At 42.1% G+C, this 22,889-nt stretch overlaps 1 protein-coding gene across 2 annotated transcripts in view; it reads right to left on the reverse strand.

Annotated features, from left to right (window-relative positions):
• LOC106829443 (ceruloplasmin-like) overlaps window positions 1-18,105 on the reverse strand; it is a 43,908-nt gene extending 25,803 nt beyond the window's left edge. Inside the window, exons 1-14 of one of the 2 annotated variants that reach the window (XM_044754771.2) lie at window positions 17,503-18,093; window positions 16,406-16,656; window positions 15,040-15,252; window positions 14,386-14,556; window positions 13,490-13,732; window positions 10,723-10,888; window positions 8,951-9,081; window positions 8,439-8,579; window positions 7,996-8,207; window positions 6,211-6,361; window positions 5,425-5,637; window positions 2,926-3,133; window positions 2,040-2,179; window positions 323-451 (exon numbers count right to left, since the gene is read on the reverse strand). In XM_044754771.2, the coding sequence (XP_044610706.2) occupies window positions 323-451; window positions 2,040-2,179; window positions 2,926-3,133; window positions 5,425-5,637; window positions 6,211-6,361; window positions 7,996-8,207; window positions 8,439-8,579; window positions 8,951-9,081; window positions 10,723-10,888; window positions 13,490-13,732; window positions 14,386-14,556; window positions 15,040-15,252; window positions 16,406-16,656; window positions 17,503-17,657 (2,524 nt within the window). In that variant the 5' untranslated portion in view covers window positions 17,658-18,093. Of the gene's footprint in view, window positions 1-322; window positions 452-2,039; window positions 2,180-2,925; window positions 3,134-5,424; window positions 5,638-6,210; window positions 6,362-7,995; window positions 8,208-8,438; window positions 8,580-8,950; window positions 9,082-10,722; window positions 10,889-13,489; window positions 13,733-14,385; window positions 14,557-15,039; window positions 15,253-16,405; window positions 16,657-17,502 lie in introns of both variants that reach the window. The other variant, XM_070493631.1, reaches the window with a different exon arrangement.
• Between the last annotated feature and the right edge of the window lie 4,784 nt (window positions 18,106-22,889).

A 22,889-nucleotide genomic window follows, 5' to 3' on the forward strand; every position in this document is an offset into this window, starting at 1 on the left:
ATACTCAACTCCTACTTTAGCACTTGAGTTGGAGAGATTGAACGTAGCATCAGAATGACTGGCAGCTGGACAGGAGGAGAGGCGGGAGGGAGGGTGGCCCCGGAGAAGAAACCGTATACACTGAGGAGTTTTGCCCATGATGCCCCATCCTGGAAGCAAACTCCGACTTGCAAAAGGACCTCCTCTCCCAGACTCCTTCTTCAGGCCCTTTTTACTAGTCCACTGGCCCCTCATCTAGACCTAACCTGTATTCAGGAAAGAACATTAGCCCCACGGTCCTGCATGAAAGCTCTGGGACTTTTCTTTCTCCCAAAGCAGTTACCTGACTGTGTTGGAGCAACGGTGGAAGAGTTGGTTTTCACTCCATGAGCATGAATAGAATATGGTCTTGAGGCGTTATTTTTAAAGATAATTTGGAGTTTTTGACCAGGGTTGAGAAATATTAAAGGACCTAGGGAATATAAAAAGGATAATTGTTTTTTATTTTGAATGATGAGTCACCTGTCCTCGTAAGTATTTATACAGTGACTTATTCTTGTCCTTTTCCTAACATGCAGCCAAATGAAACACAAACACATTTAACAAGGGGACCATTGCTGATTTACAAAACATGGTTTTTGCCTGGAAAATTTAAGCCGTCTAGAATTTCTATAAGCTCCCGCTCTAGAAAATGTACATTGATGAGCATTCGTGAACGCCTATGAAAGCACGCAACTCAGAAACACTTACTTCCCCTCTGACCAACCTCATCATTTGAGCCTTCTGCTCTTCCTCCTTCACCCTGGAAGAGGACGGGGAGAGGCTGCTACACTTTTTATGGGCCCAGGGTGTTTTCTCTCTCGTGGACTAAAGATTCCTTCATTTTACTCTTTTTTCCCCCCATCCCAGGCCGAGAACTAGAGGGATAAAATTTGTTATAAATCTTCTTTCTATTTGGAAGATTGAATTGGTGGCTATAAAAATTCTGAAACAGAGATGGTTTTGAGATGAACTAAGCAGTAAGAACTCTCCTCACACTCGTGCTTTGGTACCACCATCAGAGCCGTGAACGGGCCCGCTGGACACTAGACACCAGCTAAAGACAGCGCCTCTGCGCCCTACGGCAAGCCTGCCTTCCCAAACACTGCGCTCGCTTTTCCTTTTCCATAAAGTGTTTTCCTTTTTTGTATAAGTAATAATGAAATCTAGAGGGTCATATTGTGTTTTTTATTTTGGTGCATTTGACCAGAATCCTACAGAAAACAAACATCTTGCTGTTAATTACATATAGGGGCCCACGCAATAGCAGTGGGATCTAGATAGCACAGACCCCTCCTGGGGTCACAAAGGGACAAGCTCAAGAGGCCACTGAGGAGCCAAGAAGAATAAAAGTTCTTCCTCCTCAGCATGTAAATCCATGTCCTCAGAGTCCCACTCCAGAGAATGGCCTCCGATAGACACACAGATCATCAGGACCCGAACAGGATGTAAGCTTATGGAAATGCCATGTGACTTTTGGAAATACTGTGCAACATACAGAAATGCCATATGACATAGGAAAACATCATGTGACCTATGGACCTGCCATGTGACTCCTGGAAATTCCTTGTGACTTATGGCAATGTTACATGTGAGTGCTTGGGGGTGAAGAAACGGCTGTAATTTCCCTCACTCTTGCACAGAAGATGAAACTAAATCTTAGACAAAGAAGTCCCCCTCTTCACTATAGTAGTGCTCCTGGGCTTTGTTTTAATTTCAGTGTAATTATCTCGGAATGCTACTTCTAAGGTCCCTCTGGAATTCTTGGATTCTGCGCACAAGAAGCCAGGTCATCTAAAACTGACCAGATTAATTTTCTGTGGTCTCTTTATTTTCCATGAAACAATACTTGAATCATTTTCTTTTCCCAGTAAAAGTGCCTATCAGCAGACAAATTAGAGTTAGAATTACAGGCACTTTCCCCGTCCAGGTGGAGGTTGACAAAATCCTCAATGTGTGCGACAATCTCTAGAGGCTGAGGACAAGAAAAACCCCAAAACCAATGTACAGTATATCAATACCTAGCATATCCAGATGTTTTTCATCTTCATTTCTTTTTGTTTGATTTGTGAATGTGATGTCATCATATTGACGGTATACGACTTTCTTGTATTTGGACCCGAGAAACATCCCAATTCTATCCAAATATATGTTTGTTTTGCTTTAAGAAAACAAAAACAAAACCCCACAAATTAGTTAACTGAACCATTAAATTAGACAAATTCCCATATGGAAGAAATTCTTCTTGAAAGAATGCAATTTATTACTGTCTAGAGGCTATTTTACTTTGGAAAGTAATTCTTTTTCAAAAAATACATTAATTCTGGTAAGATTGTTGGATATTCATTCTGTACTTTAAAATTTGTTTTCAGGATAAAATTTTAGTTTTGATAAATGAATAAATAGTAAGAAAATCAGAGAAAGAAATAAAATTTTACAAAAGGAGAAAAATCAGAGTCTTCAATTTGAGGGTCCCAGAAGAACAGAGAGAGACAGAAATAAGCGAAGACAGAAGGAAAATCTGACTGATTCCACATATTAACTGCAGCTGAAGTGATGTTCATTGTGTCACAAGAGTGGTGAGACTGGATGCTAACACACACGGGAAGACAGGAGGCAAGAGAAGAGATGCACAGGAAGAATAGCACAGCAGAAGTCAGTGACCCAGATATTTAGGCAGATTTGAAGTCATTCATAATTGAAGATATCGCATACACACATTTTGAAGTTATTTGTAATTGAATGCATCCTAAACACACACACGCATAGCGCACACACATATCATTCCACACACAAATAAACACGTGCGCGCATGCGCACACACCCCCACACACAAGAGGCGGAGAGGAAGGGCGGAGGACGACAGAACAAACTCTTCCCTATTAGAGATTGAAGTACTCGCCGTACTTCTCTCCTTGTAAACGATGCAGTTCCTTCTCCCACTTCCTGCTCGGAGAATAATCCCACACAATTTCCTCGGCCGCAATGTAAATAGTCTTCTCTTCCTGGTACTGTGTTTGATCAGGGCTGGGCTCCAAACACTCCCTCACTCGGTATTTATCCTTCATGCCTCCTGTATAGTGCTCTGCTGTCATACAAACCACATCAAAAATCCCTAGGGGTGAATAAGAAAACAATGCTTAATGCTTTGCATTCAGATTTATTTGTGTGTGACGTCATCTATAAGATATAAACCCCCCAAAGAAATATAGGAAGATAGTTCATTCCTTCTTTCATTAATTTGACAAATGTTTATTGGGTATCTTCTTTATGCTGGGTATATTTCTAGGCACTTGGGAAACATCAGCAAACAAAACAATTAAAAACCCTTCTCCTTAGAGTTTCTGTTGCAAGGTGTTGTAGAGACAGACAGTAACCAGAGTGAGTAACTTTTCTGTGTGTTGGAAGGTGATAAGTGCTATGGATTTAAGAAAAAAGTAGAAGAGTGTGAGGGGGATTGAGAATTCTGGGTGTGCCGGGGGCTCAAGGGAGCAATGAGCACTAGCTCATAGGATGATCAGGGTAGGCCTCGGTGGGAGAGTGACATTTGGCAGAAGACTCACGAGAGGTGAGGTGGATCTTGGAGAAGAGCCAGGCAGAGGAAACAGGTGGCAAAACCTGCCCGCCGGGGCCTGCGTGATGTGTCTAGAGACGATCTAAGAGGCCTGCGTGTCTGGAGTAGGGTGGCTGAGAGGACTGGCGGACAAGCGTAAGGGTGGAGGGCTGGGTCATGGGGTTCTTGTGGGCGACTGAAAGTCTGCGCCTTTCACTCGGTGAAACGGGGAGCCACTGTGGGATGCGAGTCGAGGAGGATGATAAGGACACTCCGGCAGCTGGGGTAAGAAGAGGCTGGAATGGCAAGGGTGGAAGGAGGGACACTGTTAGGAGCCTATGCAATAATCGATGAACATGATGGTGGCCGGGATCAGGAGGTAGCAGCGGAGGAAGTGCAAGGAGTTGAAGGGAATCAGACCAATATGTCAAAACTCCAAAGCAAGGACCACAACAAAAACTCCAGCACGGTTCAGACCAGTGAATTCCACCGGAATTCCAGTCATCTTTCTTTTATTTTGGTAACTTTGTGCTCATCACGTTCTGACACTGCCTCTTAATGTTACCCTTCATCAGCACTAACACTCCTTCAACTCTGTACATGTTTCTGTTGTTGCTGTTACTTTCTGGGAGGATTGAAGAAGACTAACAAGGAAGCCAACTTTCAGATTCAGAGGGTTTGGGAAAGAGAGTTTGTTTAAAATGAAATGACTCCTGTGTAGCCCAGCGCTTGCCACGGAGAGGCGTCTCCCCACATTCCCAGCAAGTGATACTGGTTAGGAAAGAGAATGAGGAGCAGGAAATTTCTCTTTAAGCCCAGGAAAACATCCGCAGGGGAAAGGGGAGGAAGAAGTGGGGTGGGGGCTGGGACTGACTTGTCACTGAGCAAGTACGCAGAGCAGAGAAAGAGGGTGCAGAAAGAGCTCTTTCTTTTTTTCCTCCAATTGCTCTCAGTCTCAGGTTTTGTTTGTCTGAAAGTGAAATAAATGTTGAAATGTAGGAAATGTAGTCGGATGAGTCTGTGGTAAAGAGCTAAGGTACCAACCCATGGTATTTATAGAGTAGCTGGTTGACTGCATGTGACTGTGTAGCCAGGCTTCGATTGGTGCCAGGAGCTTTTGACCAAGATGAATGGATTTTTTAATAATAATAATAATTATTATTATTATTATTTTTGGTGAAAGTGGATCTGCAGGATAAAAGAAGGAGCTAACATTTTATTGGAAGTCTAACATGCTCCATCTATCTCATCTGATTGTTGTCTATTCCTTTTTGTGGATTACAAATCATTACAATCTATTTTACAAATGAAGCAATTAGCTTCAGGGGGGTGCTTGGCTCCTATGATCCCCCTAACAATTCTCTGATGTAAAGTGCGTTTTCAAAAAAATGTTGTCAGCAACAATCAGCCTCCTTGAAGTCAAAACATTTTCCTAGAGAGCAAAGCCGGCAAGGAGCGGAGTAGAGAGAGGCAGGCAGAGGGAGTAGGCAGGGTAAGGTGGAAGCCGGAGGAAGGTCTGGAACAAACAGACAGGAGAGTAAGAAATGCAGCAGATAACAGGATGAAAACAAGCTACAAAGCTGCAAAGCCTCTTCATCGCTTTTGAGGAGCGTGGGTTGGTTCAGAGCCTGGAGACCAGGAGGAGAAACCCGGGGGAGTCAAGGGGATTTTTCTGTACAGGAAAATGATATACTAATGCTCCTATAAACTGAATGAAGCAGGACAAAGGTTTTCCAAGCACTGTTTGCATAAGTTCCATTTTTTTCCATACAAATAGAATATTCAGTGCATATAAAGACGCTGCCTTTTCATACCTTGGACATGCTTTAGGCTGAAGAAGATCCACTACTGACCTGTGGAATCAGGTGTCATAAGAAGCGTCTGGGAGGTGTGGGGAAACACAGCTAACGTGTCCTCCCTTGCTCCTAAGGAAGTGAAGGTATTTCCTGAGAAATAGATCCCATGTAGGTCACTCACTGATCCCACGCTGAGGACGTGCCATGAAACGTTGTCCCCTAAGCACATGTCCAGTCCGGGCAGATTTCCATACATGTATCCATTTAGGGCTGCACATTTGTAACAAAGAAATGAGAATTTACTTTACTGGTACCTGACATCTTTTGAAACTCAGAGAAGGCCTATTCATAAGCAGTTCATTCAGGTAAGAATCTCGAGACTCTCCGAGACAACTTTTCCTTTTGGATTTCAGGGAACTTGTCTGCTGTCATTAAGCTAATGAACGGAACTACTAAGACTAGAGTTCGAGTCTCCAGATTCTAGACCAATCCTTTTCCCACAACCAACCAACTAACCAACCAACTCGACAAACACCCCTCCCACCCACTCCACTCATTTGGCAATAGAGAAATACATGACTTTTCGGTCTCACATTTAGCAATAGCTAAAACACTGCATGCACCAAAAAGGCATTGATAAATATTTGGTAAATTGAATTTAACATAAGCAGCTTAGTAGACAATATTTTTACTGGGAAGTCATATTTAAAGGAAACATAAAACGTATTAGCCCACCACAGAGGGAAAGTGTAAGTCTTTCTTAAGCAATCTGTAATTCTTTAGGCAAAATGAAATTAAGCAATTGTTCAATGCATTTATCTTGTAACTGAAATGTTCCCTTACTGTACATCATGTTAGAGTTTTGGAAGCCTGGATCCTCTTTATCCACATTTTCAGGCTCTGTGGTAAATGCTCTGATATTCTTATCCAAGAGGAAACTTTCATTTTCATCAAATATTGTGGCCAACAGGTAAAACTCTTTGTCTATTCCTTTCTGCGGATGACAATAGACAAAGGAACAGACATGAAGGACAGCGGTCTATTTTCAAAGTCTAGTCAAATGGCTGATCTGCACACAGGATTTCCCTTAGAAGGGGATTTGTATACTCCTGAAAAATCTGATCAATTGATTTCCCCTCTTATGGACATTTTATATAAAGGCGTGAATCCTAGTGAACTAAAAAGTTGGGAGAAATCTCTATGGCTGTTTTTATACAAAGCTATCACCCAGGGACCCCCACATCTGAACTCCATAAAACTAAACTGTGTAATCACAGATGTTTACAGTGGCCTTTCATAGGATGCTTTTTGGAAAGTGAGTCAAATAAAATGTTTTCAACTCTAGAAAGCCTGCATTTTTAAGGGTTTATGAAGAAATTAAATGTGTATACATACTTACATTTTTGGATAAAATGTAAAAATTATATATACTATAAGACTTATGAGACTATTTCATATGAGTTTCATTATATGGATGAATATAAATATATAGTGACAATTTTAAGTAAAATATACATTCGATTACATAATACTTATATTTGGGGATTTATAAGGCTTTCTTACATATGAATTATAAACGCAGAAAAGAACTTGGGTATTAGTTCACTTGTGAATGAAGAACAAGGGAAATTCATCCATTAGGCATTTACTGAGCACCTATTATATGCTAGAGAACGGCCGTGGTTGTTACAAAACATTAATAATTAATATGCTTTCGAGGAACTTTTAGTCTGGTGGGAGAGACCAGCCAGTGAAAATAATTGCATGGTTGAGCGCTCTAAAAGAAATCTCCACAAGGATTCATGGTGACCCACGGGAACATCAACGAACGTTGCAGAATATTGTCTGAAGGGAAAGGAGGGACCCTCCATCTGAATTTTAAAAATGTCTCCCGTTTTATCCGGTAAAACGGTGAGGAAGGCCATTCTAGAGAGAAGAAGGGCAAGGTCAAAGAGATATGAATGAGCCTTCTTCACTCAGAGACTAACAAGCTAGTCCTGCAGTAAAGCCAGAATAGCGTGTGCAAGGTCAGGGGTGGGGGTGGGGTGCAAGGTGGGGGGTTGGGTGGTGAATCAGGAGGGTCTGATGCGGTGGCTCCTGAGCCAAGAAATCGTAGGGTGATTTACAGTGTGGAGAGTGCTATAATCAGATTCGAAAGGGAGGGATGTGGCGCTATACTGAAGGATGAGAGTGGGGACAGGAGTTAGCGGGTTAAAGGAATTCAGAAGGAGATGATGGTGCCTAACATAAGGCAGTGGTATTGGAGATTTAGTGACTAATGTTGGAGATGAGAAAGAAGGGGTTGCTGATAGAAGTCCCAGGCTTGGTGGTGTCATTAACTAAGAGACAGAGTACAGGAAGAAATGCTGGCTTAGAAGAGGGAGAGATGGGTGGTCGCCGTCCAGAGGGAGATGGAGATTGAAATAGTCAAGTGGAATGAGAGATGACTGTGGAACATTCCAGGATGGGTGTACATTGGGCAGAGGAAGACACAGGTCTGAGGTTGAGGAAAGAATGGAGTCACACAGAAGAAGCTGAAGCTGCTGCCTGGCACGTTGCCTCCCCCTGCAGTCCGGTCTCAGGCAACCTCTCACCACGGCAGCCCTGCGCGTGGGTCCCATGACTCGCCTGTTTGCCCTTGTCTCCAAGACTTCCATTTCTGCACACGAGGAGAGGCCCCACAAGGCCGCTGTGGGTGTCTCTTGTCCCATTTACTGAGGAGTAGTATAACCAGGTCAGGCAGTTGGGATCCGTGGAGGTAGGACCCACATCTCTTGGAACTTCCCAGGTGTAGACAAAGGTTGTACCAGGATTTACATGTGAGGAGGGTGGAGGGGCACCTAGTAAGAAATAAACATTTGTAAACTAGGACCCAGGACCAAAAGTACTCTCGTCTGGGCTGTGAGATCTCTGGGAGCACCCTGGGTGACAGTTGAGAGGGGCTGAAGGACTCACTGCCACAGTAAGTACACAGAGCTGTTACGACGTGGAAGGTGGGCTGCACAATAATTTTTCTTGCCGATGCTACGTTGCAGCGTGGCTGTCTCGGGCCCCCCTGGAGCCCCACTTACCCCCTCCAGGTGTTCTGTAGAATGAGCCCTCGTTGCTCTTGTTGTAACGCAGGCCGTGAGGATGAATGCTGAGCGGCAGGGAAGCGTTGTTATAGAAAGTGACCTCGATGATCTGTCCCACCTCTGCCTTAATGACAGGCCCTGAAACCAACAGAGTTAGCAGTCCTTGGTTTCCATAAACGTGGTTACCAGGTTGTTTTACTTGGGTAAGGTTCTTCTAGGAACAAATGAGAGGGATGATGCTCTGAAACAGAAATGTGTCCCACTGCAAGAGGCCTAGATGGTTCAGGGTCTTAGAAAGTCACTTTGGATCACATGAATATAGTAATCTTAGTGGTTTTACAGGGACAAAAGAATGTAGGTTAAAATTGGGTGAATCAGAATGTATTGTTTCATAACATTATAAGACGACAGCTAAAATCTCTAAAACTGAGTTGGTTAATACTATTTTGATTGCACCAAATTTGTATACGTAGTGTTTATAACCCCGCAAGCCATGAATAGAATTTTACCAAGAATTCCCAGGTGCTCTGCTCTTGCCTTCTGTGTTCGGAAGGAAGCATCTGTGTATTCACGGTAAACTAGTTTTTTGTAAGTTCCTCCAATTCTGGTTGGGCTTTGTTCAAAATATGGCTGGGATTCACTGTGCAGAGAAAGCAGATACAAAAAGAACTTTAAATTTACAGTGATCATGTGAAGAAAAAGCAAGACTCCACATTCATCTGTTTTAAAGTACTTGTAATTTATTTATAAAAGCAATGCATCCTCATTGCAGGAAATTTGGAAAATAAGGAAAAGTATAACAAAGAAAATTAAAATCTCCATAACCCCATCATCTATATATAACCATTATCAATATTTCCATGGATATCCTTTCAGTCTTTTGTCTATGCCTATGTATCTGCTGCCAATCCTCCTCTTTTTTGCTGAGGAAGACTGGCCCTGAGCTAACATCCATGCCCATCTTCCTCTGCTTTCTATGAGGGACACCTGCCACAGCATGGCTTGAAGAGCAGTGCATAGGTCCGCACCAGGGATCCGAACCCACAAACCCTGGACCACTGAAGCGGAACATGCAAACTTAAGCCCTGTGCCACTGGGCCAGCCTCTACAAATTTTCTTTTGGAATAAAAATTAAAAAGACATTATGTTTGATTTTTTTCAGGCAGGTAGTAACAAACACTGCTTTTAAAACAATTATGTGCAGAGATGCTGGAATATTAAGATGAGAGGTGTTGTTCTTTTTTCATTCTATTATAATAAAATAAAATAGAACCCCCTGAGAAAAAGTGTTCCCTAGCAGGGAAGGGTGACTTGTGGTGCTAAGACATCACAGATTTCATCGCCAGGAGAGCCAAGCAAGCCGAAAGAATCTCTTGATTCGTACTGATTTTAGCCAATATAAAATGAGAGTTGGACCCAACTCTGAATCAAATTTTTGCACTAAGCCCAGATAGCTTTCTCACAATTAATACAAAATGTCCATTACCGAGACTGAATAATTTATTGATGAGCTTAAAATATAAGAAGAGAAAATATTCGCTTGATATAACATTCTTAGTTTTCTCAAATTTTCTGTGAATGAATTAGAGAAAAATCAATACTATGGGAAACATTATTTTTTGGTGATTTTAGAACTCGATATTTTCTGACACATAACTTTCATTCAATAAACCAGAAGGATTAAAACTCCTGTAATCTTCAAATTGGTAAATATATTTAGCAGTTGGACTATTAGAAAAACTTTTGTGCACTTTCAAAGCCTGATGCCACAGTCATGTATGTTAGTTTTAGTTTTTGGTCACTAAAGTAGCAATTGGTATACATTCTTAGGTGTTATTGAATAAAAAATATTTACATAATATGATTTAAGGATGTCACAGGAAATGACTTAATTATCCTTTCAGATCTTAGCAGGAAAGTATAAATTACACATGAGGAATGCTTTCAAATATTTGTAAAATTGATGTTGGTAACATTGCCCAGTATGTTGTTGAATGTCCCAAAATAATAAAATAAATTCATTTAAAAATTTAGTGCTGGGAGAAAGATGAGCAGTAAGGTCTCCTTTGCCTTGGCTGCCAAGGCGTTTAAAGAAAAACTTCGTGTGGCAACGATCCTTAGGATCAATATTTTGCAACTATTGACAACATTATTTTCCTCTCTTTATTTTCTCAGTATCTTTTTACGATAAGATGCCTCACCCCTTTTTAGGAGTAGCTGGTTACGAAAAAGTTCAGTTATCCTTATTTAACCATAAATATTGTAATCTCTGAAGCATTACCTTCCAGCAGCAGTTAAATTTTTTTTAGTGAAGAAATCTATGCCAGACGGAGCATAGTTCCAAGAAATTTCTTCAGCAGCAATATAGTAACGGACAACACGCGTCCCAGTAAGATCTGTCGAAGGTTTTTGGCAATTTCTTACACTGAAAAAGGCCTGCATAGCCTCTGAAAAATAGCCCACCCGAGTAGAGAACGTTATTAAACATTTTTCTTAGTCCACATATATTTTTAATCTTAGCCAACAATATGGAAACTTCCCCTTTCTTTGAGAAATTTGAGGTATTTTATATATGGAATCTGCGTAAAAATCTAAAATGTATGAAGCAAGTATAAAGACCGGGGTGCAAGATGGACATTAGAGGAACACATATGACCTGAGCATAATAACCAGTGTTGGACCAACTCCTGCATGAAGACGGCACCTTCCTACCAAGACGAATTTGAGTTTATTTGGCCAAAAACATCTTCCCTCTTGGGTATGAAATTGCTACGATTAGTCACCAACAAGTTAGTTATTTTACTAGACGAACTAGTTGGCAGACAGCAGGGAAAACAAGGAGGTCCATTTCCATGAGGGCATCGGTCCCGTGTCTGGATTTCAGAGCATATTGGTGGCAGTGTAAACTAGCATAGATGTTTTGGAATGCAGTCTGGCAGCATTTGTTAAAATTAAAAACCCTCCCATTATATAACTTCACTTCTTGGTAATTAGCCAAGAGAAATAGTTGTGCATAACATAAAAAGAAACAAATAAAAAGGTGTTAGCTATAATATTGTCAATAAGGCAAAAAAGTAGAAGCAATTGAAATGTCTATCAGTAGGCAAATGGTTAAATAAATTAGGATACATCTCAAATACGGAAAACGATACAGCAGGTTAAAAGAATATGTTAGACATATGGGGAATGTCATGGAAAAGGTTTCAAGACATACTGATGAGTGAAGAAAGCAAGCATCTGAATATTATATGCAATGTGATCTACTTACATAAAACAAAACAGAAAACATTAGCTATGTATTTCATTCCTTTTTTTTTTTTTTTTGAGGAAGATTGGCTCTGAGCTAACATCTGTGCCCATTTTCCTCCACTTTATATATGGGACGCCTACCACAGCATGGCTTGACAAGTGGTGCATAGGTCCATGCCCAGGATCCAAACTGGTGAACGCCGCGCCACTGAAACGGGGCACATGAACTTAACTGCTACACCACCAGGCCAGCCCCACTATGTATTTCTGTTTTCACATATTCATATATATCAGGTGAAAACGCATAGTAAACAGGTTTGCAAGTATTCACACCTAAGTTATTACAGCGACTACTCTTTGGGGAAGGAAGGGGGATGGTGGTGGGGTCAGGTCGGACTAATGGTGTGTCCTTAAACCAGCGCTCTCAAGACAAACACAAAATCTGATTTATTTGCTAATTTTTGTGGTGTAAACACTCCCACTGTGGCCCATTTGAAGCCACCAAGAGTTTACTAGCTGGCTTATTTAACTCTCAGCTCCCTTGAGCTGGTACGAGCTGGCGCCCACATACTGTGCCACTTCAGACTTCCGCTTTTTCTGCCTGCTGCCCACCCCCCACCTAATTCTCCCTCTCTCCCTCCTTCCTTCCTTTCCTTCCAGCAAAAGTCTGTTCACGTATTCTTATAATTACATTTAAAAAAAAAGGCTGCAAGTAAATTAAAACAAACAAACAAATAACCGTAGAACACAGAAAGAGAAGAAACACAGGAGAAAATTCTGGAGTCAATCAGCCAAGGAGCTTTCAGAAGCCTTCTCCATTGTGCCTGGGGCTGACCCCAGGCTTCCTGCAGAGCTGAGGGGAACAGACTCGTCCTGAAGGCACCATCTGCCAAGGAGGTAAATAGGAGGAGTGGGGCTGAGGGCACATTTTAATCCCCAAAACGACATGCCTTTCTAAGTGGGAACAGTTTCATCACGAAATTCAGTCCTTGAGTTACAATAGCTGTGTGTGGTTCTCTTTTCCCCCACAGCCCTGGGAGGGACACAGCACATAGGAAATCCTGATAAACACTTGCTGTTCAGTTGCTCAAATAATTAGCTGAAGCATGATGTCAACCCAAGTATGGGACTTAGAAAAAAGAAAGGTTTTGATGAGAGAAGTAAATCTCATTTTTGAACAAAGAAACAAAAGTTGAGTTCTTCAGTTCTAAGAACAATCATGTTTTTCTGACTGAAAAATGAAACAAAATATTTACATGATTATATGTAGAGTTTGGGTCATATTTGAGAGTAGAAAAGATCGATAACTTTATAACCGGCCATCCTGACATTCAATGGGGAGTGTGATTGAAAGGGAAATCAGCTAAAATAAGGAGGTTTCCTGAGTACTGGATGAGAATGATCTGGCCCTTCGTAATTCCTGGCTCTGCTTCTTAGAGGGTTTGGGGCAAGTGTTTTAACCTCTTGGAACTTGTTTCCTCAATTAAAAAAAACTAATAATACCTGCTCTCTCTGACACTCAGGTTCTTGTGAGGCTCACAGGCCAATGAATATAAAAGGGTTTTTTTGATAAAAACAATAACAAAAAACTCCTATATCCCTAAAAGGGTTTATTATCATAGAGTTAAGAGTGTCAGAGACCCGGGTTCCAGTCCTAACCTTGTCACTGACTTTCCAGAAGGCAATCCTGTCACCTCCTTGGCTGTCAGTTTCTCCATTTGGAAGATGAGGCATTTGTAACGGGTTGTACCCTTAGAAGTTCTCTGACCTTGTAGTGTGTAAAAGTAATAAATCCTTACCATGTACCTGGCAGTCCAGCATCCACTCTCCAGGACCCTTGGCCACCATGAAGGCATCTACCAGTGAGGCGGGGAAGACAGTAATGGTGTCCTTCCTGTGATTCCGAGAGATGAGCGTTTGTCCGTGGAGATAGATGGGGTGCATGTCAGACCCATCGCCCATGCCAACAAAATACCACTTGACCTTGTCCTCTGCACACATGGTGAGATTCGGCAGATTTCCATACATGTATCCGTTTATCGCTGGAAACAAACAGATGGTAACCTATTGAGCACGGTAGGTCAGGGCTGCTTCCTCACTATGTAAACCTCGTTGTGTCGACATTGTGCTCACGCATAATCTACGACAGGATCTGATTTGTGTTTCACAAAAAAGGAGGCCATAAACATCGTATGTGATTAGAAGTGATGGGGCATGAAGGTTTAGAGGCAAGAGGATGGAAAGTCAGCTGACAGGCAGGAAGCAGTGAAGAGGGGAAGAGAACAGAAAGAACCCAAGACTGTGAAAAAAGAGACAGGATAAAGGCGACGAGAGAACGAGAGCACCTTTTCTGAAAAATTCTACACAGAAGCACGTTTTCATAAAATAGTCAGTCACGTCTTTGTTCTTCCATAATATTTTGCTACCTTAAAATCGCATCTTTTCTATGTTCTTACCATCTACTTTTTATCAATATCAGGCTTCAGAGAACATTTGCATCTGCCTGACCTTGCTTGCTATGAAACTTTGGAAACCGGCAGGATTTACTAGATGTCTTGCCTATCAACCAACAGACCCTGAAAGACTGAAAAATCTCAGCTCGACTAAACAACTTGATCAAGGGAAGTCACTAAACAGCATCACAGAAGTCAGAATTACAGGACACTGTGAATGAGAAAGTTCTTTTTAGTCTTACAGCTCATGCGATTGCTCTCCTGGAAGCCAGGATCACTGCTGTTAACTTGGCCAGATTCAGTATACGTTTTAATGTTGTCATCGATATACCAGCTACTGTTTTCATCAGTTGTAGAAAACAGCAGAACGTAAGACCGGTCGATATTTTTTTCGACGTCTCCATCCAGCGTGCCTGAAACAAAAAAGAAGAGCAAAACTTCCTCTTTGCAATGATTATTTTTGCTATAAAATAAACTGACGGTTGTAACTGATCAGACCTACACACACGGAGCCCTAGGGAACCAAGCAGGCAAAAAACAGCAGACAGCCTCTCGTCTTCCTACTTCCTCCCACCCTGCTGATTCAACATTTCTCCGTAGTAGAGACAAAGCTGGCAGCAATTTTGTGCTAAGGGGGCTAAGGTGAGGTTTACTGGGTTTGACTGCCATCTAGTGACCAACGTGCATTATTGGACTGGAACTGGGCTGTTGGACTCACGATCGCCATCTAGTGCTCGGAGCCCAAGATGGCAACTTGACTTTCTGGACCCGGAGCCTGAAGGTCCAGGCAGGAAACGGGCGCTCATTGGATAGCAAAATTCCTCTGGGACAGGAAGGGACAGCCCACATACTCCGGTTGACTCTATTGCTACAAAAAGATTTGAAAAATATGTTACCTCTTTTACAAGTCAGAATTGGTCCAATAAGTCCCGAAGCCACATCTTTTGGAGTGACTATATGGGAGTGGTAAATCCTCGTCACACAGTTACTGTCATTGGGGCCGGGGCCCTGATTTTCTTCCACATGCCATTTGTAAGTATACTGTTTCCCTGGCTCCAGACGGTCGTCTTTCTTTTGCAGGGCGGTAGTATTATCAGGATACAGAGCACCTAGAAATCGTAACCTGCACTGCAGTCACAGTAACCATCAGACAACACTCTTTTGAACATGACTTATGCTTCCACCGTTAAGCCACAAATGTATGTGAATTTGTGCTTTTAGAATAAGGTGTGCATTTCCCCCCTCCCCTCTCCTGTCTTCTGTCTCCCTAGATCCCCCGAAGTTGGTTTCCACATAAATGCCCAGCTTGGCCAGTTTCTAGACTAAATTGGAACACGGCAGGCAGTGTATTAGCAAACTATCGTCACCTTTATTGGCAGACCCCACAAATATCTATTGTGCACCTTCTGTGTGCCTAGATCTTGGATATTGAGATCCAGCCTCCTGAGTTGCCCTCCATATTTTCTTCACTGCAAGTCAGACTTGGGACCCAGGGCATCAAGACGCATCCACATTGCCTCCAAATAGCCATTGGGGTCCCAAGTGGCCCTCTGCACGGCTTACATTACCCTGAGCTATTACCTTGGTTCTGAATCTTGGGCCTTGTTCTCCTTTCTTTCTTCTTCTCTTAGACTTTCACCTCAGATCTCCACCTCTGAGGCTGCAACCCTGACAACTATGGGTAAAATTCCTTCACTCAGGAGAAGACTTTGAAGCATGGCAGACCTCTCATCCTTTACTCATCTTTTGGGACGCTTCTGCTCCATGTTGAACACAAAGCCCTATTTGCTGACTTTCTCTTCCCTTTCTTTTCCGCACACCTTCAGGCAGTGGTGACTGTTGATGTCTCGGAGAGAAGATACTGTCTCGAGAATAGGCACTTCTCTTGATACTGATGTTTTCCAAGAGGCTAATCCTCCTCTACTAGGAAATGGAAATGAAAACAGTATTTCTGCCAACCTAACATGTAGCTTGTGGGTGTCTCCTATACACTACTATTATTATTCGTGTGTGCGTGAGTGAGAAGCATGTGTTCTTTTCCAGGAATTGCACACGGCTGGTCACTCGTTTAAGATGAGAAATTGGAAGGGGACTGTCTTGGATATAAACATTAAAGACATCAGAAGTAAGTCTACACTGACCTCAAACTACTCCCGGTTCAGAATGATGACCAGTCCACCACCACCTTGCTTTTCCTAAGGCGTTGGGCTCACACTCTCCATAAGCAAAAGCTGAGAAATGTGAAAAAAGAGGATCACTCACCTTCGTTTTCTTTAGTGTAGGAGACTCCGTGAGGATGGAAGCCATAGATTCTTGAAGCAAAATTTTTTACATGTACGTAAATGAAGTCTCCCGTCTCTGCCTTAATTATTGGTCCTAAAAACCCCAGCCAGGATGGTTTTTCAATGATTGCTTGAAATGTGTCATCGGCATACTGAAAGTACAAAGCCTTTTTATAGACAGGCCCTATCCTATCTCGGCCTTGCCGTAGATATGTTTGGGATTGATAGTCTCTGTAGAAAATAAACATAAAAAGGGAGAACCTTAACAAATTTTGACTGGAAAGAAAACAGTGTTCAATCAACTGAAACTAGAAGTCAGAAGCTTTTTAGCCCAATTTTGATAAAGAAAACTCAGACACTGAGAAGATCTGAAGGAAGGCAATAAAACTGTTGTAGGCAAGGAGAATGTTGGCGTGGCTGAGGAAGAGATCAAGTACAAGTGTAGCAAGAATATGTATGGCATTTTGGTTTAAAAGACTTACCAAATTCTTTGTAATCAACCACAGAAATGTCTCTCACTCCACTTTGAGGTTACGTTAGCTCTCAAGTGTGGGTTAAGCAAGCCTTATGACTTAAGATTGTTTACACATTTAAATGGATTTGTGGATTTGTTGGTAGAATTGAGGGCATTTAGGCCCACAGATGTAATAAATCAGAATCCCACTACCACCTCTAGATTTCCCCCTCCCGATTGTCTGAAGAGAGAAAGCGAGAAGATGCTACAATATTGCAGCTCTCTGCCATACTCTCCATATCAGAAGGAAAGGTATGGTTTTACAGCTTGAGCACCCCTCAAACAAAATGGACGATAAACACAGAATTAGAGATGAGCCCTGAAATAATGTGTCGCGAGGGCAAGAATGGCGATAATCTCAGGAAGGAGCAATTTCTGATTTATGTTAATATCTGTCTTCCATGCCATGTTTACACTAAAAGAACAAAGAAAGTGTTTCCAACATCAAATGTGCCCTTAAAGGGCCAGTCATGGATAATTCCTCATCAGCATTTTATCAATGAGTTACAATTACCAACTTCTGCTTCTGATAGTGACTTTTTCAATGCAAAGGTATTACTTACTGATCTTCTAAAATAGGCTTCCCATTGAGCATATTTTTACCAGTTGGAGCATAGTTCCAAGTGGTTTCTCTGATTCCTATGTAGTAGTGCCTATCTTTTGCCAAACCTAGAGAACTAATAGAAAACAGAAAGGTCAGTGGCAAAAGCACCTTCATTTTCAAAGCCTGAGCCTGGAGAGGCTAACTGGGTGACCTGTGCCTTCCTTTTATAATCCAAGCTTTCTTCCTTTATTTGTGTCCATTTACATAAATCAGGGCTGGGTAAGAGCCCGTCGTCAGCTTCATCTACATGTATGTCATTGCTGTTCTGAATGCATTTGGTTTCTATTAGTCAGGCCAGGTGAAATGTTACATAACCATAGAGAATGCCGGTACCTGACCCAGTCCGTGTACACTGCCAGTTTAGAGTGTGCTTGAATTACTGGATGGATGGGCTACCCAGATCATCTATCATCCCCTGTCGATTATTGTCTGTTCCTGGATTATAGGTGTCCCCTCCAGTATAATCTCCAGCCTCCATTTTCTCACTGTTCCAGTTCATCCTACAAACCATTCCCGGATTCTTCTTTAAATGTTACTTTTAATGACTTACTCCCCTAGAGGATAATTTAAATTCCTTCTCATTTATGGCTTTCTTTAAGTTTTTCTCAAATTTCTTGACATTTAAGACTACCCATATTCTAGCCCCTAATCTAGTATTCCAAGTTTGTCTCCACAATTCCCTTCGGGGTCCCTCCCCTCTGGGAAGTTGTCTTATTAGGGACACAGTGTGGAGTCGGGGAGAATGCATGAGCACCGGAATCAGACAGCTCTGGGCTCAGATCTTAAATCTGCCACTTACAAGTTGTGTGACCTGTGTGATTGTGGAACTCAATTTCTTCATTTATAAAATGATAATAATGTTACTTACCCAAAGAAGAAGTCGTGAAAATTAAACAAGACAGCACATGTTGTAGAGGAGCTTGGGGCGCCTGGTACACAGTCAATATTCAACAAGCGTCATTTGCCTGCCTTTCCCTATTGTTACAATGGACTTTCTGAACGCATCTCCTTGCATGCACACCTGTTCCCCAGCCTGGTATTCCCTCCCTCCTCATCTTCCTTCCTTAGTTTATTCAGATTTTTCCCATTCGTCAAGCCTTGACTGATGCTTCCCCTCCTCGGTGAAGCCATCCCTGACCATTTCGGCCGACAGACATCCCTGCTTTCTGAATTCACCAGCCAAGTCAAGAGCTGGCAATTAACCACATGCTGGTTTAAACAATACTTTCGTCTTGTTCAAATGTTCATGCGGTATTTTCTCTACCCTCAGTAGATGATAGCTCCTGTAGATTAGGGACTACTTCTTTTTATTCTGTATATCTCCCAGAGATATCAAGAAATAAATGTTAACTCTTTTGGAACCAGTCAATAGAGTGCCTTGGCCACGGTTCCAGTAAGTGGGGAAAGGAGCAGGGTCTTTATTTGCCATTGATCTGTGTATCGGCATGTATTGGGATGTCTATTACTGTCAGGTAGCGTCGAGACTTTACAATTTGAAAGTCACCGTGCTCTCAGCAGGCAGAGTGACGCAGTGGTACTTTGACTTAGGTTTGGAAACTCACGGAACTATGAAGGCAGTGCGATCCTATGGCGCGTGTTGCTCTGCAGTGCGCTTTTATTCCTCAACTCCGTGTGTTAGAGACTCTACATACCACTAATTGGGAGTCCACTTCTTTCATTTTAATTGCATAGTTTTTTTTCTATTATGAACATACTTCATTTGCTTTTTAAAACATACAAAATCAAAGTATATTTTTCCTCGGCATACATACAGATATCAATACACACTTAAGGAAACGCCCCATGGTGTACATATCAAACTGAATACAGCTCTGAGAGGAAGAGAGAGGGTTATTATATTTAAATTTTTTATAAAGAGAATGAATTTCTATATTATTTGGTGTAAAAAATCAACAAAATGTTTGGGGGGGTTTGCATTAAAAAATAATGAGGCTATAATCTACCTTATGAGCAACTGTTGCTAAGTTCTACACAGGTCAAAAGTTCCAGGCTCTCATATCACAAAGTTTTTCACATTTGTGAAATTTTGGTGAGTTTTAAGAGGAAGTTGGGTAAACAGGCCGCTGTTTTGGTAGAATTTAATGTCACCAGCAGATGTTGGAAGGAATTCAGAAAAGCGATACCTGGAGGGACTGAGGTGGGTGGAGAAACGAAAGGAGAGCCAAGAGGAAGGGACTCACCTCTGGCACCTTCTGGGAAAGAGTTGAAAGGGTTGGAGAGAAGACCCAAGTCAGACGTGGCAGGTCTCCCGAGGGAGGGGTTAGGGATGAGCTCTCTGACCTCAAGGGGGAGATCCAGTGGTGTTGGGATAGTTGGAAGCTGTGGTCTCACAGATTCCGCTCCATATGTGGAGGAACCTCATAACCATCCCTGTTAGTGAGGCCTGACCAGCTGCTGTAGAAGGACCCGCTCATCAGGCAGGCGGGCTGGGTTCCTTAAATGGGCTTTCAAATGTCCCTTTATCCGGAAATTCTATGACTTCCTTCCTCATCCTCCCAGGAACATGGATTTTGCTCTGGAATGTGGATAATAGAAGACCATTCAGCTGGCATTTTTTGTCTGTGGTAGGTACCCGATAAGGTCAAAGAAGTCTAGTGCGTTCAAATCAAACACCTCTACCTCCAGGTCCTCCTCCACCATTTATTATTCGTGTATTTTGGGACAAGTTGCAGAATCATTCTGATCCTGAGTCCCCTTATCTGTAACTCAAGGGTAATAATAACTAAATCTCAAGGCTCCTGAAGGACTAGCTTCCACCTAACACAGAGCAGGCATTCAAAGACAGTGAGCAGGGCCGGCCCCGTGGCTGAATGGTTAAGTTTGTGCCCTCCGCTTCAGTGGCCCAGGGTTTCGCTGGTTCAGATCCTGGGTGTGAATTTGGCACCGCTCACCAGGCCATGTTGAGGTGGCGCCCACATAGCACAACCAGAAGGACCGCAAATAAAATATACAACTATGTACTGAGGTGAAATATACAACTATGCTTTGGGGAGAAAAAAAGAAGAAGATTGGCAACAGTTGCCAATCTTTAAAAAAAAAAAAGACAGCTAGCAACCTCCCCCAGTAAACGAAAATGGTGTTGTGAAGTATTTGTTGTCTTCTCAACAAAAGATGGGAAAACTGGCTTCTACTTTTTTTAGGGAAGGGAGGAGCGGAAGGAAGCACTTTTTCTTAGGTAGTGTTATAATTTATGGCTTGTCAAGACAGAAATAACTTTTGCAGTCCTATCCTTCCCTGCCTGCATGGCCCTCAGCAGATCAGTCTTTTGGAGGTGCAGCAGTATTTGAAGTCACCATTATATGACTATATTCTTGGTTTGTAGCCCAAGAGCATAAGGCGACTTACTTAGCTCAGCTTTGTTGAATTTGGACCAAAGACGTGAGCTCAAACACCTTGGAGGAAAATTTGGATTCCTTCCTGGTTTTTCCGTTCAACCACTGAAATAATAGAGTGCATGAAAATATGCATAAGGATCTAGTGATAACAGCATCTTATGTTTGTAAAAAGCCTTACAATATGTAAAATACCTTACAAAAGAAAAATCTTACCCTACGTAATCTTCACAACACTCTCCTCTAACCCCCACCCCTTATACCTGTTTAATAGATGAGGTCTCCAGAGCTCTAAGGTCAAGTAAGCTGCTGCAGGATGCACACTGTCAAGTTACAGCACCAGGAGTCCAATAGAAATCATTGGATTTAAGTTAAATGTTTCTTCCATGTGACCTTATAACCTGGCTTCAATAGTTTAAGTGTGTACACTTCTATGTTATCAACAAATGCTAAGTTTTGCTCAGAATGTATGAGTCTAATCGTATCTTCCGATGAGGTAGACCAATGGAATTTAAATGATTTGGGGGCAAGATGGGGAGCTTAAGGATAACTTTTACATCCATTTCTGCTCTTTTTACTACTTCTATCAATAACCACCATTTATTGCAAATCAGATCTTCCTTAGCCACTTTGCAAACATTAGCTCTAATTGCATCAGCAAATCCTGAAAGGGAGGTTTATTAAGGTCTTTTTATCTGGGACTTGGGGGTTTTAAACAACTAGCTAATCTAGCTACTCTGTGGAAAACTGTCAACCAGATTGCGGTGGTGTTAGTGCTGTCAGTAGACGCCTCAAACTCAACTTGCCCAAATATGAACCCCTACAAATTCTAGTTTTAGTTCCAACATGTAAAAAGCTTGGAAGTCATGACTGCCATCCTTACAACAAGAAACACCAGACAAAATGGAAATTAACAACTTTTTCTTGAACCCATCAGAGAAAAGAGTTTGTAGGGCAAACCACCATTCCCAAATCTGGAGAGTCAGGCACATCTAGAGAGTCATAGGAGAGATCTGCTTTCCTGGAGCCATAAACTGGTAGGAACACTGAAATGGTAATTTCAGTGAATTGCTGGAAACTGAGTACAGACTAGCATGAGAGTGAGAAACTCCTGGGGGCTACAGCCTTAGTGGGGTCCCCCAACACTTTCATGGGCCTTATTTCCAGGAACGCTACCAGGTTCTCCAGGTGGAGATCTGAGAAAGGTCCCCACATGGCTCTGACGGGGGAAAGAGAAGTGTCAACCTTGTGAAATAGACTGAGAGACTTCTCCATAACAAAGGCTTGTTCTCCATGGGGAAGACTTTATCAGAGGCTTGTCCCAGAGCCATGGGAGAGGGTCTCTCTCAGTCCAGCCCCCTGTAGGCTTCCTGTTCACCTAAGGGGGCTAGGGGCTGGTTTACAGGAAGAAACACTTGACAAGGTCACAGGCAAGAAATAGAGGTTGACTAAAAGACTGAGATTTATTTGGAAGATTGTAGAATGTTCTCCCTCCATTACACCTTATTAGGATACAAACAGGGCTCCAGTATAATAACAGTGAATGACAGCTGAAAAAGCTATAAGACACAGACTGTCCCTAAGAAGAAATACTTAGGGAAGCCCAAAGTCAAGAGAGAAGTTAAAAAAACAAACAAAAAGAACACCAGAGGAGTTTGAAGCCTCTGGCACTTATAGTTATAGCAAACAGTGAACAAAGCCCAGCCTTTAGCTGGATTATGATAAATCGTCACACCAAAGGCCTACTTACCTCAATTCCTGTTACCCAATATGACATTTTTAAGTAAAAAATTACAAGGCACACCAAAAAGCGAGAAAAAACAACCTGAAGAGATAAAGCAAGTATCAGAACCAGACTCAAATAGGAACCAAATGTTGGAATTGTCAGACATGGAATTTAAAATGACTATGGTTAACAATGTTAAGGGCTACAATGGAAAAAGTAGACAACACAAAAGAACAGATAGGTAATGTAAGTAGAGAGATGAAAATT

Source organism: Equus asinus, chromosome 21 (assembly GCF_041296235.1).
Source record: "Equus asinus isolate D_3611 breed Donkey chromosome 21, EquAss-T2T_v2, whole genome shotgun sequence".
NCBI lineage: Eukaryota > Metazoa > Chordata > Mammalia > Perissodactyla > Equidae > Equus > Equus asinus.